Source organism: Hipposideros armiger, unplaced genomic scaffold (genome assembly GCF_001890085.2).
Source record: "Hipposideros armiger isolate ML-2016 unplaced genomic scaffold, ASM189008v1 scaffold_438, whole genome shotgun sequence".
Lineage (NCBI taxonomy): Eukaryota > Metazoa > Chordata > Mammalia > Chiroptera > Hipposideridae > Hipposideros > Hipposideros armiger.
Genome location: NW_017731788.1, coordinates 1,405,443 through 1,420,545, shown reverse-complemented (window position 1 = coordinate 1,420,545; position 15,103 = coordinate 1,405,443). Strand labels below are relative to the sequence as shown.

At 41.4% G+C, this 15,103-nt stretch overlaps 1 protein-coding gene and 1 pseudogene across 1 annotated transcript in view; both read left to right on the top strand.

Moving 5' to 3' along the window:
* The window catches only part of ICA1 (islet cell autoantigen 1), a 123,833-nt gene that overhangs the window by 74,110 nt on the left and 34,620 nt on the right, over nt 1-15,103 (top strand). The window contains exons 4-5 of the mRNA XM_019665295.1: nt 6,442-6,567; nt 7,563-7,661. Coding sequence (XP_019520840.1) covers nt 6,442-6,567; nt 7,563-7,661 — 225 coding nt within the window. The remainder of the gene's footprint in view (nt 1-6,441; nt 6,568-7,562; nt 7,662-15,103) is intronic.
* On the top strand, nt 13,873-14,898 carry LOC109394798 (cleavage and polyadenylation specificity factor subunit 5 pseudogene; annotated as a pseudogene).

Below are 15,103 nucleotides of genomic sequence, written 5' to 3'. Positions count from 1 at the left end.
CTGCATATATTTTCTCCAGAAAATGGGAACTCCGCTGACCACAGTGCACCTAAGGGAATTTCATGGGCTGATTTCTTCCTACTTTGTTGAGGGGCCTGAGCTAACGAGCCTTAGCAAGATTCCTGATAATAGAAGCTCTGTTCAGACTATGTGGCTTGGGGTCTCCCTACATTTACATCTAAAATGATAAGGCCGATATTGTTGACCAGGTTTCCCCAAGATCGCAGCTACACCTTCTGTGCATGTCTCTAACTTAGGACACTGTGAGTTGCACGGTTCATGGTAGATCGATGACCGTGCGTCCTGTGGTTCGGTGTAGAGAACATGAATTACAAAACCTGAGTTTGAGCCTAATTTTTATATGTGAGATAAATATCTAGGTCTTGATTTCCTCTTCTGTAGAACAGAGCTTTCTCCTTTCAATTTTTTATAGTATCTAATAGATAGTATGTGATAAATGGGACGGGTTCTCTGTTCAAATAAATTTTAGAAAAACTGGAATTGTCAAAGTTGAAAAGGCGTCATTACCATAGAACTTCGTAGAGCCTTTCATATGAATTCCCAAGAAGGCAGAAGTGAGCAGCCTGAATGAGTACTCTCTGGATTCCATATCACAGAAGCTCTTCTTGAATTCTTAGAGGCAAAGGGAGAAGTTAATTAGAAATCCCATGTAAGCCTAGGAAGGGCAACAGGATCCAGGAATTTGAGTGCTACCAGGGCTCGCTCTTTGTCTCTCTTCTGTACTTTTCTCTGTGTGTCACCTTCATTCTCTCAGCTCAATTTTCTTCCCACCACAGGAAACTCAGACACGAGGACTTCCTGCCCCTAGTGCTTTAGCCACTAGAAAAGGATTGAGACTTACTCTCTCCTGGTCCAAGTTCAAAATTCCTAAGGAAGGGTTCTGATTCATCCAGCTTGAACCAAGTGCGTTCCCTTAACCCACCAACCGTGGTGCCTTATTGATTGACTCAACTCGGGTTAAGATGCCCAACCCTGGGCCAGTCAGTGGGAGTGGAGGAGTGCACTAGGAAAGAACATACCAGCCCTCATTTAAATCACATGATTACATTTTTCACATTTTTCAAGATGGGGTGATGATTTTGTTGAGGGAAGATCAAAACAGTAGAGCATTCCTAAGTCTACACTTCATGGCCCACACACATTCATGATGCACACCCAGTCACTCAAACCTACTTCTGTACATAGTACAAAGTCAAAATTGCTCCTGCCATGCGTGGATAAGTATAGGACAGATCAAGTACACTAAAGTGACTCAGCAAGGTGTGTGATTATCTGAACCTCAAGAGAGGTCTTGGTTCATTGGCCTCAGGAAAAAAGATCTTTTAATGAAGCCAAAGACCTGACCTTCTATTTCCAGGTGACTTCAGATAGGCTAGACTTCCTCCAGTGGCACCTTAGTAAGCCAAAAGAAGCAGCTGGTATAGTCTCTGGTCTTAAAGTTATTCCCTGGATGCAGGATGCTGCCTCAGAGGAAACTAGAAACTAGGGGTGAACAAATCAAGTTAATGAGGGAGGGGTATTGAGAGCTTATTGGGAAAGAAATGAAGAATTCTGATGTGGTCTCAGGTGTCCATGAGAAGTTGATAGGAGTAGAATCATCTGGTGGAAAAGGCAAGTTAGACAATGATACTGAGTTTGGTGATTAGATACATAGAAGACAGAGCAGTTTTTTCAGATACAGCATCACTATCAAGTCTACAGCTATCCTTGTCCCTCTCCTTGATGCTAGGTCTGTCCTCCCCTACTCTCATCTCCCTCCTCCAATCCATCCCCACACCACAGTGAGTGATCTTTTCAAACTGAAAATAAGATCACATCTCTTCCATGCCTTAAGCCCCCAATGTTTTTCCACTGCTTCTAGGATAAAAACTAAAATTCTGAGCTTCTGATCCAGAATGTGCCCCAATCTAGCTCTCTTGCCTCATCTCACACCATCCTTCTGGTTTCTCTCAGCCACCCAGCTACACTGACCTGCCTTCTTGCCCTCCACCCCAGGGCCTTTGCACATGCTTCTCTCTCCACTAGAGTACGCTCTCTCCTTGCCCAGTTAATCATGCTCAGGCCTTCAGAATAGGGATTGTGCACCACTTCTTTGGAGAACACCCCCTCAGTCAGATTCCTGGGCAAATCATTCTTTTGGGACTGTGTGACTTTTCTTCAGAGTACCTCACTCAGTTTGTAGTTATGCCCTCACTAATGTGAAAATGCCCACTGGACTTTCAGCTCCATGAGGACAGAGACCGCCTCCATTTTACTCACTCGTACCAGCATGTAGAAGACGCTAAGTAAATATTTGCTGAATGAATGGTTGGAGGGAAGAAGGCAGAGCCATTTCCTGGAAGAAAATGTAAAAGTCGAATTGTAGTTTTTGCTTTATTTTGTTTTTAAAGGAAAGAAAACACGGATAATAATGCAAGCTACTCTCAAATTATTTGGTTGTAGAGTAGTGTGAAGACCTTTCCCACTGAATGGGGAAGCCAGATGGAACTAAGAGGATGAATAGCTTTGGCTTCACCATATGTAGTTCACGTTGGGGCTAAGAGGTAGAATTTCAGGCTAGGAAGAATTGGTACAGAGAAGCGCCCTGTAGTTTTGGCAGTTAAGACATTGCTCCTTTCTCTGGTAAATTGAGTTTCTGCAGCTTGAGGAAGGCAGGAGCATAAAGAGAGTTGCAATCATTTCCTAGAGTTTGGAGAATAAAGAGGAGACTGGTGGGGCAACAGAAATAAAAATAAGAAATAAACAAAGGGTACATTTATTTGACTGAAAACTTTTTAGAAGACCTTTGAAAAACACAGGAGCTCCTCAAGATGTTTATGTAATTGAATATAATTTATCTGGGATTGAAAGGAATAATAATCAAAAAATATTTTTCACTTAAGTACATCTGGAGGCACATGAAATTGGACTCCTGATGGTGGCCCATGCCTGACTGACTGTGTCCTTGGTGTTTTGTCTTCAGGCTGCAGACTGGAAATGTGTTTTAGAGAGCAGACATGGAGCACGAAATAGTAAATTAACTTCACCATATTCAAAATGCCCAACAGTGTAACATCCTCCTTGTTTGGCAGCGAAAGGGCTCAACATTTGGAAACTCAGCAGTGCATTAAGTATTTTAATAATCGTTGTTGACACACAAAGCATATGGCCTTTCAGACCTCACTGGGTCAAGTGTTGAAGCCTTCTAGGTTTCTAAAATTACTTTACAAAATTCAAGCAAAATTAAATTAGGGCACAATTCAAAGCATATGCATTCATAAACTTTGCGCTATAAGCAAGTGAAATAACTTTTCTCCTAAGATACAAGAATATCTGTGAGTAACTAATTATGTTAATGCAAAGGCAAAAGCAAAATTCAACATCCATGAAAAAAATATTAATTTACATTTAATTAGAAAATCTAGACACTCCCCATAAGCAGGCCAGTGTGTGGATACCTTGTATTTACCCTGTACTCCTAGTCACTGCTTTCAGACCCACCTCAGATATCCCCCCTCAGAAGCCTTCATTGTCCACTTACTTACCAATTATAACAGTTATCTATGGCCACAATAATGCTGAGAAATAAGCCACTGTAACACTCAATGGCTTATAACAATTTCTTATTGCTCACGAGTCTGTGGGTTAACAGGGCAATTCTGGCTTCTGGTGGGCTCGCTCATGAGTCTGTGGTCAGCTGTGGGGCGGGGCGGGGCTCTGCTGACCATAGCTGGCCTCTCTTCCATGTCTGGGGGTCAGCTGGCTGAAGGCTGATCTGTTGGGAGAGCTGGGCTGTCCTCCTCATGGCTGTTGTGCCCACGAGCCTCTCCCACCCCTCCACCTGGCCAGCCCAGACAAGTTCTCAGGCTGGCCTGGGCATAGTCTCATGGCCATCTGAAAGAAGCAAGAGAGAAAGTGGAAGCACGCTAGCTTTTATTTTATTTTTTCAGACCTCCAGGCTCATCACATTTGTTAGCATCCCATTGGCCAAAGCAAGTCACATGCAAAGCCTAGAGTCGGAGTGATAAGAGACTACAAAGTTACAGAGCAAAGCGTGGGGATACTGGGAGGCCAGTAGTTGGGGCTTTGATGCCATCAACCTACACCCCCATGCACCTCCAGCCCCAGCAGTAATATCATCCCCTTGTCTGTGTTACCTCTGTTTCTTCATTCTTAGCTCTATTGTACTTTTCCCATTGTATTATAATATAGTTGCTAATTTGTCTGTCTCCTCTTCAAAAATCAGAGGGTCCTTATGCCTATGTACATTCATTTAAGTATTTGTTGACCATCTGCTGTGTGACTCATTCCTTTACAAACACCCCTGTGCCGAGCACTGGTGCTGACACATAATAGGCGCTCACTAAGTATGTGTTGAGTGAATACATACATGAAAGCTCACATCTCCTTCCCCTCCAGAAGAAAAGAGTGAGGACAGATGCCTCTCGGAGCCCAGCTGAGGAGGTCTTCCTGGCGTGTAACTGGTGAACCAATGGGGGACCTGCAGAGATGATCTCAGCTGCTTAAACATCTTTCCCTCCACTCTCGCCCACTTCTTCCCTCGGGAACTCGGGTTTTCTTTTCTCTGTCTCCTTATTTCTCTCAAAGGAAGGCAGGGAATCACTGATACTTAACTCATTCTCAACTCTGTAGTCAACACTCCCAAGGTCTTAAGAGCCTACACTCTACAGTGTGGAGCGAATGAACTCTAGGATTTACTTACGCTCACTGTGTGGTCAGTTTAAGAAGAGCTGGATGGCTTCGATTCTCTGGTTTTCCCTGTTCTGTGGATCAAGAACATGGAGCAATCCTTAGGAAATGTTTTATACAGCTATAGACATAAGACCCTATTCATGTAGGGTATTCATTCTGTCAATACAATGTCAAATAAACTTACCGCCTCATTATTTTCCAATTCCATAGACTCTATAGGGAAAACTTGTGTTTCCGGGTAGAATCATAATTTTGAGCCTCTTGATTTTCAGCAAGTAGTGTAAGTTGCTTGGGAGGCAGAATAGCATGGCCTTGAAGTCAAGCAGGCTAAGTTGTTAGTTACTGCTTTAGAGGAAGCAGTCAGAGAGGGGAATTACAGAGGCCCAGAGAGAAGATCGCTGGCAGGTGGTCAATGAATTGTATTAATTGTTCAATTATATCAATTATATTGATTGTGAATTGTATCTGTTGTCAGAGTGTTAAAAGTGATAGCAGCTGTATCAATTGTTACTATTATTATAGTATGCCCTATAATTTTATAAGCTGTGAATAAAAATTAGTATTATTAGTGGTAAAAATTAATGTTTCATCAAATAATCTTCATGCTTATCTTTATTAGAAAATATAATGATCACGTCTAAAGCTACTTTAAAGGTTGTATTTAATAATGGTACTCAGGTAATTTACCTTTGGAGATGACCGGGAAAGTTTCTTCATTCAGTCACAAATTATGTAGTCAGCACCTGCTTTATACCAGGTTGCCAGGTGCTTATCATATATTGGCGATCAAGGTAGACATTGTCCTTGCCCCCTAGTATCTATCCTGTGATGAAAGAGCTGTCATTACTCCCAACTCACAGTTACCGACCTGGTAACTACAACTGTGCGAATTCTCCGAGATAAATTAATATTTGGCCAGCTTTCCCTGGTTAAAATACGATGTGTTGATACTTCAGATTGGATGAAGGGGACATTTTTCCTTTAGCATTTTTAATGTAGCTGTATTAAATTTTAAAACCTTCTATTTTATTATCAAATAATGTGTAGAGTAGACACTTCTGAATCTTTTCCTGACCTTTACTCCATCCCTGAATTGCTCTGTGGCTCAGGGATGGATGGAGGATTGCTTGTGTATATACTCAATAATAAAAGGTTGAGTTTTTTTTATATACTCAATAATAAAAGGTTGAGTTTATCAGTGGAGATAGTTTTTTAGGCTGTGTCATATTTCCCTTTGGTAGTATCCTGGATTGGAACAGAAAAGAAGACCAATGTTGGTAAAATCCAACATCTATTGTTGAGTGAATAGGATTGTATCAGTGTCAATTTTTTTTTTAATACATGTACCATGTTATGTAAGGTTAGAGGAAGCCAGCTTCAAAAAACTATAGGAAAACCAAGGGGCAAAGATTGTTCCCTTGGTACCTGCATGTCTCTAAACTTTTCCTCACGATGGTCAGTTTGAGAATGCCTTAAGAGGAGAGGAATTCTAACATTCGACTGAGAAAAATATAATTAGGGTGGTAAGTCCGCTATAAAATCATGATATGCAGAACTATCCTTTCGGTCCTTTGGAGGTAAAGAATGGGTGTTGTAAGATCTCACTTGCCTGAAATTTTCAAAGGTGTTTTCTTCTGTGAAAGACATGAGCCCACTCTTGGTCTTTTCTCACTGGCCAATTTTAACGAAAGAGTTTGAGAGGTCCACAGATTCCTTTTACTTTCATAGGTACAAGCACAAGTACGTCTTGCCAAAAAAAGCTTTGACAAATTGAAGATGGACGTGTGTCAAAAAGTGGACCTCCTTGGAGCCAGCAGATGCAATCTCTTGTCTCATATGCTTGCAACATACCAGGTAACAAGGGGATGTTTGTTACAGTGAACCAAGGATGTCATGAGGCTTAGATAACAGAAAACTGGTGTTTGAGCGAAAAGTACAGTTTGAGCATTATGAAGTTCTGAATGCCTTTCTTCTCATTTACTTCCCACATCTCTCCTTTCTAGCGGACTACAGTTTAATAAAACCAAAGATTAGCTCTTCCCTGTACATACACTGTAATTTCCTGCTTCCCTTCACTTGCTTAGGTCTGCTTTCTGCCCCAGGGCCTTGCCCCTCCATTTGTACCTTTCCAATTTCCACTCTGTTTAATGTACCAGACTCTGTCACATCCTTCAGAAAGGCTCCTCTGTGTACTTCTCATGATACAGATACTTAGTCATCAGATTGTCATAATTTAGTGAACTTGGTTTTGTCTCAAATGATCTTGTTGTCTTCTGCTGTCCTCTGGTTAGCGCTTGTATCCATCAATAGTACCGCTAAGCACGAACCAAGTGTGGGAAAGCAAACCCTACAGTTGTAAAGAATATAAAAATTCACACCAGATTCCCTGTCCTCAGAGAACTTAAAGTTGAGGAAGAAAGTCAGAGACAGTGAGGCCTGACTATATTTTCTATACTTCAAGGAGAGAACAGGGTGTGCTCAGTGAAATGCATTCTACAAAATCCAGTTAAGGGTATGAAGAAGGAGAAATTAAATCCGTTGAGGGTCACAAAAGAATATTGTTAATGATGAGGGTTTTGGAGGATGGAGCTGGAATGAGTACAGAGAGTGAAGAAGAATGCCCCAGGTAGTGGAGCTATGGGAGGCAGTCTCTGGGGATACAGGGAGGCCTTTAGTTTGGCTGAAACCCAGGGTATAAATAGGGGCATGATGGGAAATGGGTAACGAGCCTGCAGAGATGAGCTGGACTCATATTTTGGAGGACCTTGAAAGTCATAGACACTTCTCTGGAGCCCAGAACTAGAACTGGGCATTCGAAACACTAATAGCTTTACTGTCTTTCCTTACAGACCACTTTGCTTCATTTTTGGGAGAAAACTTCTCACACTATGGCAGCCATCCATGAGAGCTTCAGAGGCTATCAACCATATGAATTCACTACATTAAAGGTATGAAAGCTAGAGAGGCCATCAGACAATCTTATGAAAAGTAGTTTTGTTTATATCACAAACAGCATTAAGCATCATTATTGCAGCAAGCATCGTTATTGCAACAGACTCAAAATGTCAAAGAGAGAACTATGCCAAAAAATAAAGAGAGAGTCTTTATTTTTTTAATGTATTAATATTCAATATAACAATAAGCCAAAACAATCCAAATACAAAAGTTGAACCTTGGGGTTCATGTTACTGGGAGATGAATTGTGGTGAATCCCAGCCTAATGATTGGTCCTGTTCCTTTAAAATACTTGTTTGACATTGCTAAAGAAAAAGTTGTACATGTCTAATACACTTCGTTACCTTTTTATTATTAAATTCAAATATGCTTGAGAAAATATTTTCTCCCTTACTTGCTTCTGAGAAATAGCATCGTATTCTGTAAGTACCGCCCAATATATAATTGGATTTTTTTCATGAGACTGCAGTAATAGTCTTTAATTGAAAAAGCAAAATTAACCTCAGTGTTTTCTCAACTCAAAAGGGATACATGAAAAATGTCTGATTCTCAGTATTGCCACTGAATGTGGAATTATTTTTCTCTCTAATGGTAGCTGAGGGTGAGTGCATGTCAAGATAAGGAAGTGATTTGGGTCGCAAAAGGATTTTAAGAATGGTGAGAGAGAACGGTGGGTTGCCAGGTCATATCTTTGAGAGGTAAAGACCAGGAAAGAACTAAAGTTCATCTGGAAGTTACCTTCTTTCTGATTTTTCAGACAGTTTTTATCTCATCACCTTGCTTGATAAACATACTTTTTTTTTTTTTGCCATTAAACACCTCTTTGATTTTGAGATGTTTGTGATGTCACTGCATCTACAAAAATACTAAGACAGAACCCTTTAAAACTCTGGCCCTTTAAATGAATGTCCCAAGAGGAACCCCAAGGCAGTCCACCCACCTTGTGATGCACCTGACCTGACTCCAGAGAGGACACCTGGCCATGGGGTTTGTTCTTCATAATCCCTGTGTCAGCTGGTCACTTGCTCGCTGATGTGCTGCATGAATGGATTCAGAATGTGCCCTTTTTTGGGCTGTTAATGGGACTCTCTCAGGGGAGGGACCTTTCATGCCTTATGTATCCTCCTTTGTCCAGCCAAGTGTTGTGCACGCCATGAGCCAGAGCCTCCCTCATCGCATCAGCGATGCAACCGTTATGGGTAAAGACTGCATTCCTTCCCTGTGATTTACGGCTGCTTTCAGCACCTTAGGAAGCTGCTCTCCGGACCAAGGCAGACTGATTAAAATTAGCACAACTCACACTCTTCACATTTCTTACACAAGCCTGAGCAGAATCCCATGGATTCTTCTTTCATAAGGCAAAGGGTGTGAGGGCATGAAGGCGCATCAGATTTTATTTTATAATAAATACAACTTCAAAGGCTGTCTTTCGAAAGACAACTGCACATAACACAAATCAGCCAGGTGGAAGATGAACTGATGCCTAACTGAAGTGCAATTTAAAAGAAGCTCAGGTCTGAGTTAATTGCATATAAAGCACAATATGAAATTGAAGCGGTGCCACAAGAATTGGAGAATGCTTATGTATATCCTTGGCCCCCTGGGCTGAGAAAAATATGGTTCCTTAATGTTTGCCATGATATTTATCCTGCAGAGAGGATCAAGCTGGTTGTGTTAGAGGATTTCTGGGCAGAGAATTTAGTACAAGTTTGATGGCAGTGGTTCAGGACATAATTACAGATATTTTGGACAGATGATTTTCCATTTTCTTTTACACCCCCAGAGCCTTCCTTGAATTATGGTGTAAGTAACATTTATGGTTTAATTGTAAGACAAACTCAGTAGGAGTAATACATCTGTTAAGGTGTAATATGATTGTAGTAATGTCAAGAATGTTGCATCCAGAAGTCAACTAAATAAACTATGCTTTTATTACCTCTCTTGAATGCTATCCCTTTAGGCTTTCAATTATGATGTCATATTTGAATCTCAATCTAGTAGCTAATTATTTTCCTCATATGGACTCAAACCTGTATAATAGAATCCTGCTACTACACAGCCCATTGCTGCATATATAGAGGCGTATTGCCTATCATCTTACATGCCATGAAACATGAAAATGAAAACCATTAACACCTTATGTATCACCATCAAGCATGAGGATATGATCTGACTTAATCAACCCTCTTGCACTAATATATTTTTTTAAATACCTACCTTAGATTGAGATTTTTTTATTTGATCACATCATCTTTTAATATACATGATTTCCTCCTGAATGGCACTGTATATTGACAATAGATACTTTGAAATTTAAATTGATGTTTTCACGATTTATTTGTTCTCTGGATTTACCTAAGCAAATAGCCCCTTAAATGCCTTTTGGGACTCTGGCTGGAAAGAAAACATTTTCTTTGGAGAGGTTTGCCAAGCTCTGTTAATGAAAAGCAACCCATTTGTTTTCTTTGCTGCAGGGTGTACTCTGAGTGTGTTGGTAATTGTGCCATTGCAGCTGTATTTCTTGACTGTTAGTTTTATGCTTGATGAAGGATGATAATTAATGTGTTAAACACTCGGTACATCCTGTTTGCTGCAGAATTACAGGGATGTACAATAACTCGTGCCCCAGAAGCTCAAGTTTTATTTCTAATGAATGAACCTTTCTCTAGAAAACACATATTCTTCTTTCTCAAAATAATTTTTATTATAAAAGTGAATTGAGTTCTCCACCTCTTACAATGTAAAAAAATATCCAAGTCACTATTTTAACATTTTTGTGACTATTGTGTGGTAATGTTTTATATGACAACAGCTTTTTCCTCAGGTCTGATATGATTCTATTGATTCTACTTTTAGTGACATAGTCCTTCCTCAGTTTGGTTTGTGATCGATTTTTGTAGGGTTGCAACTTTATGGAAAACTTGGCATTGAAATTTAATATTAGAAAATGTTCTAATCTGATAATTATAACAGCTCACATTTAAAGCAGAGAGGCTGTGATTTAAGTGGTTTCCAATAAAAGCAATGCCATAATCTCATATTTTCAAACAATATGTATTGATTCCTTAAAATGCTGCTAAGCATATGTATTTTTGCATGAGCTAGCATTAATGTGTTAATTTTATACTGATTCTAAGTCATCTGGAAATGTCTTTCACATGGTAGAAATTATCAAGTCATGGGGATAGGAATGGAATGTTACTAGCCTGTCTTGAAAGCACTGTCACTTTTTTAGAGAAAGTAATTTAGACTAAGAGTTTAATGTCCTTTTTAAAAAATTAAATGAATGCTGTCTGTAAGAAAGCAGTACCCGTCTTAAATTACCAGCTCTCAGATGTGGTCATGTTTGCTTCATCCTTCCAAGATGTCGTTTACTTACACATTTCCCCACAGATCCAGAACAGGCATCAAGGGGGGAAAAAAGCCCTTAGGAGTCAAGTGGCTTTTCCCTGAAAAATCTAAAATTCTATTTGTATCAATGGCATTTTCGTCCCTATCTGGCATGCTAGCCTGTGGGTTGTTAGATGTCTGTATAGAGCACTGAGCATTCAACCCTTTGAAGAAGTGGACACACTCATTCAGAACCAGTAGAGAAGAAGGCATACCCTTCTGTATTTGTATTTTTAAAGAGATCAGAATGGCTATACGTAATAAAAAATGGCTGGTAGCAAAGTGTATTCCTGTGATGCGCCCATCCAATGTTTTTGGAAGGAAAGTCAGGTTTTTTACTGTGGATACAGGATAAAACATAGGATGGAAGAGCACCAGCTTGGGAGCCAGCCAGACCTGGCTTTAAATACAGTTCTGCCCCTCCGCCCCCCCCCCTCCAGCTGTGTGGTGCTGGTGGTGGTGATGGTGGGGAGAGGTAGTGGTGGCAGTAAGGGTGGCAGCGTGGTGGTGGCACCACTAGTTCCATGGTGGGGGTCCAGAAAATAGCCATTTGCAGTATGCATACAGAGGTCTTGTTGAGGTTGCCAGGTTGCACAGCCAGCTCCCAGCCTAGCTTAAGTTACTTTCTTTTTTTTTTTTAGTTTCAGGTGTACAAGACAACATAATGATTAGACATTTACACCCCTCACAAAGTGATAACCGCCCCCCCAAGTCTACTACCTCTCTGACATCATATACAGCTGTTACAATACCATTGACTATATTCCCTATGCTGTACTCCATATCCCATGAATTTATATATTTATATTTAATTATAGTTATTCAATGTTTATTTAATTATAGACATTCAATATTATTCTACTTCAGCTTCAGGTGTACAGCGCAGTGGCCAGGCCTTTACACAGTCTATGAAGTGATCCCCTTGATGAGTCCAGTACCCATCTGGCACCCTATGTGATTGATCTTCACAACATTATTGATTATATTCCCCAAACTGTATTTCACATCCCCGTGACTATATTGTGACTACCACTTCGTACTTTCTGATCCCTTCACCTTCTCCCCCATCCCCCAACTCCCCTCCCATCTAGCACCCATCAGTGTTTTTCTCTGTTATTTTCTTACTCACCATTTTCACCCTGGATGATTTGTTTTGCAGTGAGTGTCACAGGCAAGGCTGTGACTGGCAACGGGGTAGGAGGTCTGTCAGACCTCAGCCAGGCAACCTAACCCACTCCCTCGTGACTCCCACGGATGCTCTGGCAGCTCCATTCCAGCCCCATGCTTCAGCCCTGCAGGCCTGTCTGGGCTCCTGGAATCCCCACAGGGATATGAGAGGGCGGGGCCCACCTGCATGCCAGAAAGGAAGGAGACCCTCCTACCCCACCCCTGCAACAGGGCTAATTCTAAAAATGCACTTTGGCTTTGCAGCTTGCTCTGAGTCTGTGCCAGATTTCTAACTCTTAAGGAAACCTGAATTTGAAAACCTACCTCTGAGCGTGTTCAAAAATAACCATTGAAACAGATGTGCCAATGTTCCCTCCTTTCTCTCCTGGGGTCTGAAGCTTAGCACTGTTAGACGGAACATCATTCTGGATACCAAAGCGCTGTTAGCTTTCACAATTCAAAAAACATCTTTTTCTAAATTTTGTTTTTCTCAAATTCGTATGCCTAACAGCCTTCTTCCACCCACCTCCACATTTCTCAGTTAATCACTTGAACATTTACCGACAAGCCACATGGCTCTGTAGTTACTTGCTTTGAAAATAAAGCCATAATAGTTTTTATGAAAATTGGGTAAATATCTCTGCAATGCTATTTTAGTTGCCAGTCTCAACATGGCAATTACTCATGGCGAACATCCAGAAGATCCTTTAAAGCTTTCAAGTTTTCTCTCAGTGTCATTACTTTACACAGCATTTAGCAGAACAATTTTTTTTTTTTCTTTCCCCAAGCCGCTCCAGGCCAGATCATTGCAAACAGTCAGTTGGGACATATCCAGGTCACGGGGAAGGAGGCGTGCGGGTAGAGGGGCTGACCATGACCACCACTGAAATCTGAGGTGGACAAGCCAGGGTGTGGCTGGTCATCAATCAGTTCATCCCTTGTGATGACTGATAGTTATTCTTCTGGGCAGCTGGTGGCTCAGGCCCTCCTCACAACAGTGAGTCCTTCTCCACCCCGCAACCTCCTCCCATTCCCTAACTTTTCACTGAGGGGAAAGGAGAAAAGGATCATTCTGTGGGCCGTTACTCTATATAGCCCGGGCACTCTGCTAAGGGTGTAGCAATGTCTAGGAGAGTTTGTCATGTGATGTGTGACTCTAATGTACCAAGGTTGGGTATTATAATTAATAACACCGTTAGGTTCAGCACTGACATATAGAAAGTGAAGTGCATCTATTTCAGTTAATCCTCAAAATAACCTTGGGAAGGTGGGCATGTTTGTTCTTGTTTCCATGTTTCAGTGAGGAAACGGAAGCTCAGACACGTCTCGTAGTTTGCCTGATGCCACATGCCCAGTATGTGGTAGGTCTGGGGACAGAGATGCCCGCGCCTTTTCTACTCTGCCATGTGGCGTTTCTTCCAGGTGGCACTTCTGGCTGTGAGGCAGGAGAGCAGGAGAAAGCGGAAGTGCCACCTTTAAGAAATATGGCTGTAAACTTTCAATTAAAAATAACACTTGGCACCTCTTGTGCTCTGACGTAAATGGCGGGCGTTGGCCTCTGCGTGGGAGGCAGATAGCTGCCACTGGCCCTGGGAACGGCTTCCCGCCTCCCCCTTTTGCTCATCGTGAGTATCCAAGCTTGCCAGCATGTCTGTGGTGCTGCCCAGTTGCTCACACAATGGTTGGCCCCGGGGGGTGGGGTGGGGTCAACCAGTTTGGCAACTAGTACATGGAGCAGACCAAGCCCCTCACCTTGGAGCACACCATCAACCTGTACCCTCTTACCAATTATCCTTTTGGTACAAAAGAGCCCCTCTATGAGGACGTCGCTGTTGCAGTCAGGTTTCAGTACACAAAGGAGGAATTACCTGGTGGTGAACCTAACCCAGGAGAAGATGAAGTTGAAGGGCTAAAACACTTAATAACAGAGATACTGGGTCATCAAGATGGAGTCCTTCAAGACCGGGTCCTTGATGGCTTCATTGGTAGCTGGAGAGACCAGAGTTTGAACCTTCTCAGTATCCCTATATTCCTGCACATATGACCAAACCTAAGGAACATAAGAATTTGTTTTTTGGTTCAACTTCAAGAGAAAACCTTGTTTGCAGTTCCTAAAAATTACAAGCTGGTAGCTGCACCATTGTTTGAATTGTATGACAATGCACCAGGATACATGTCTAGTCTCCCTCAGCTTTTGAGCAGGTTCAATTTTATATACAACCGAATCCCTGCCCAATGGAGAAGTAAAAGAAGCCATCTCTGTGAGCACACCTCTACACGGTGCAGAATAAACATGGTAAAAAGGGTTTTTTCTGTTTTATCTCTTTCTCAATCCCTATATTGCCACCTGCTTTCTGTTGTTTGAATAGTAAAGTTAATATGAAGAACTAGATAGTGGTATGAACTCATGTGATAATGTTTAGTTTGCTTTTGTTTTTGTTCATGTGTTTTTGGACTACATTAAAGAAAGTGGACTTCTTTCTAGTTGTATTATTACTTTTTTTAATTTCACATGAAACTTGCAAAATTCTTTTAAAAAATAACACTTTGAAGTCTTTGCTTGTAGGCGAAAAGCACTTTGTATATGTCAGTCCCTCAGATACCTGGGAACGTGTGATCCTTCCTTCAGAATGTGGAATGAAGTCCTCTCAATCTGCTGGGTACTTCATGTGAAGGGGGCTTCAGTAAATGTCTGTGGAATGGCTATTCAATACTATTTCTTTCTTTTTTTTTTTTTAGATTTTTATTGGGGAATTGGGGGATGGGAACAGCGCTGGGAAATTGGGGGAAGGAGAACAGACAAGTTGCTGTCGTTTTGTTCTTCAGTCTAGTTGTGGAGGACGTTGCTTCACTGGCCCAAGTTGGCACCATCATTGCG